This window comes from Apaloderma vittatum, unplaced genomic scaffold (assembly GCF_000703405.1).
Source record: "Apaloderma vittatum isolate BGI_N311 unplaced genomic scaffold, ASM70340v1 scaffold669, whole genome shotgun sequence".
NCBI classification, from domain to species: domain Eukaryota; kingdom Metazoa; phylum Chordata; class Aves; order Trogoniformes; family Trogonidae; genus Apaloderma; species Apaloderma vittatum.
In genome coordinates this window covers 30,294-31,875 of record NW_009735744.1, presented here as the reverse complement: position 1 = coordinate 31,875, position 1,582 = coordinate 30,294, and the positions used below count along the sequence as shown (strand labels likewise).

At 55.6% G+C, this 1,582-nt stretch overlaps 1 protein-coding gene across 1 annotated transcript in view; it reads right to left on the bottom strand.

Annotated features, from left to right (window-relative positions):
• Nucleotides 1-327: 327 nt before the first annotated feature.
• Nucleotides 328-1,582, bottom strand: part of PODXL (podocalyxin-like) — a 13,706-nt gene continuing 12,451 nt past the window's right edge. Inside the window, exon 8 of the mRNA XM_009876693.1 lies at nt 328-519. Coding sequence (XP_009874995.1) covers nt 328-519 — 192 coding nt within the window. The remainder of the gene's footprint in view (nt 520-1,582) is intronic.

Below are 1,582 nucleotides of genomic sequence, written 5' to 3'. Positions count from 1 at the left end.
TTGGGAGGAAAGTCCACCCTGTTCACCCACGTCAGCTCTGGTGTCATACGTCCTGCTGAGCGCCCGCTGGTGACGGAGGACACTTGTCTGGATGCGGCCACCGCGGTGCCAGCGATGTGCCCCAGAGGTGTCTTCTCATGTCCCTTCCTCACCCATCCTGCGCCCCGTGTGGTGGCACAAGGGGCCATGATTAGTTCACTAAAGGATTTTCTGGGCTTTGCTGGGAATTTTGCCTTGTTTTGGAGTTGTGTGCGTGTGTGTGTAGGGATTATGGGGGTTTTATTTAGGGGTGGTGGTTGGTTTTTTTGCTTGTTTGAATCCTGTATCCTATAAATGCGTGTCCTCTTCTTCCTCCAGGTCTTCCTTCATGATGGTGTCAAGAGGAACGATCCAGCTGTCCCCCAGCTCACCGTTGAGGTTCACCTTCTTCTCCTGCATTTCAGAGGAGGTCTCCATCACCTCTAGCGTGGGGTTATCATGGTAGCCATTCTCCATGGTCTGCAGCTCCTCAGTCAGGCGCTGCCGAGAGGAAAAAACCACCCCCCAGAAAAAAAGAAAAAAAAAAAAGGGAAAAAAAAGATGAAAAACAGCTTTCCCATGCTGCGCGTGCCACCTCGGGGCTGTCACCTCCCAGCCAGCCATGGCTGCTGCCCCATATAGATGTATAGAACTACATATAGAGACTTGCATGGTGAGGTTGAGGCTGAGAGCTGCAAATCAGCACTGGCACAGCGAGGGGATAGCATGGAGCTGGCAACAGAGAGACTCTGCTAATGGTGGGCGGGAGGAAAGAGAAGGCAGAGATGTGTGGAAATCCTCCAGGAGCAGCTGCCAGCTTCAGCCTGGCCGTGGCTTGGTCCCTCCAGGACCTCGGGAAGAGGCTGAGCATCGCTGCCTCGCCCTCACCCTGAATCCTGCCTCCCTGGCTTGACCTTCTGCCCTTCCCCCTTCTGTCCCCTGTCCATTTTTAGCTGCTTCTTCCCCTTGCAGATGCTGCTGGTCCATTTACCCCTCCTTAAGCATCCATCCCTCCTCATACTAGAGTTCTTGGTGTAAACCAGGCAGGGAAGGATGAATGTGGTTCTCTATCACCCTGGTCCTTTGAGCTGTGCTGTGCTCTCACCCGCCCCTTGATGCCATCCTAATTTTGCCTTCACCACGGCAGCTCCTTCATCCCTGTCCTGCCCCAGAAGGATTCACTGCGGAACTGCAGTCCTTGCTCAGTCCTTCCTTGAGGGAACTCGGGGCTCTCGGTGCCCCCACCCTGTTAAAATCTGCCTGGATTTACAGCTTGATCTATTACAGCGCTTTTACTAAATGTCAGGAGACAAGCGTGGGAGAGAATCCACGGAGAAGGAAAGGGATGGAGAAGCAAAACCTCAAGGCTTGGCACTAGCGGGGGCGGCGCAGGGGACTGCGAAGGCGCTGCTGGGGCTCCCCCGGGTTGCCCATGGGCAGGGGGGATGCGGGCAGCCTGGCGGGATGCTCGAAAGCAGAGGAGATCCCTGACCTCTTTCATCCCGTGGGGTTGCAGGTGCAGCCCCTGGGTGGATGGACGGATGCTCGGGCAACGCTTTCTCCC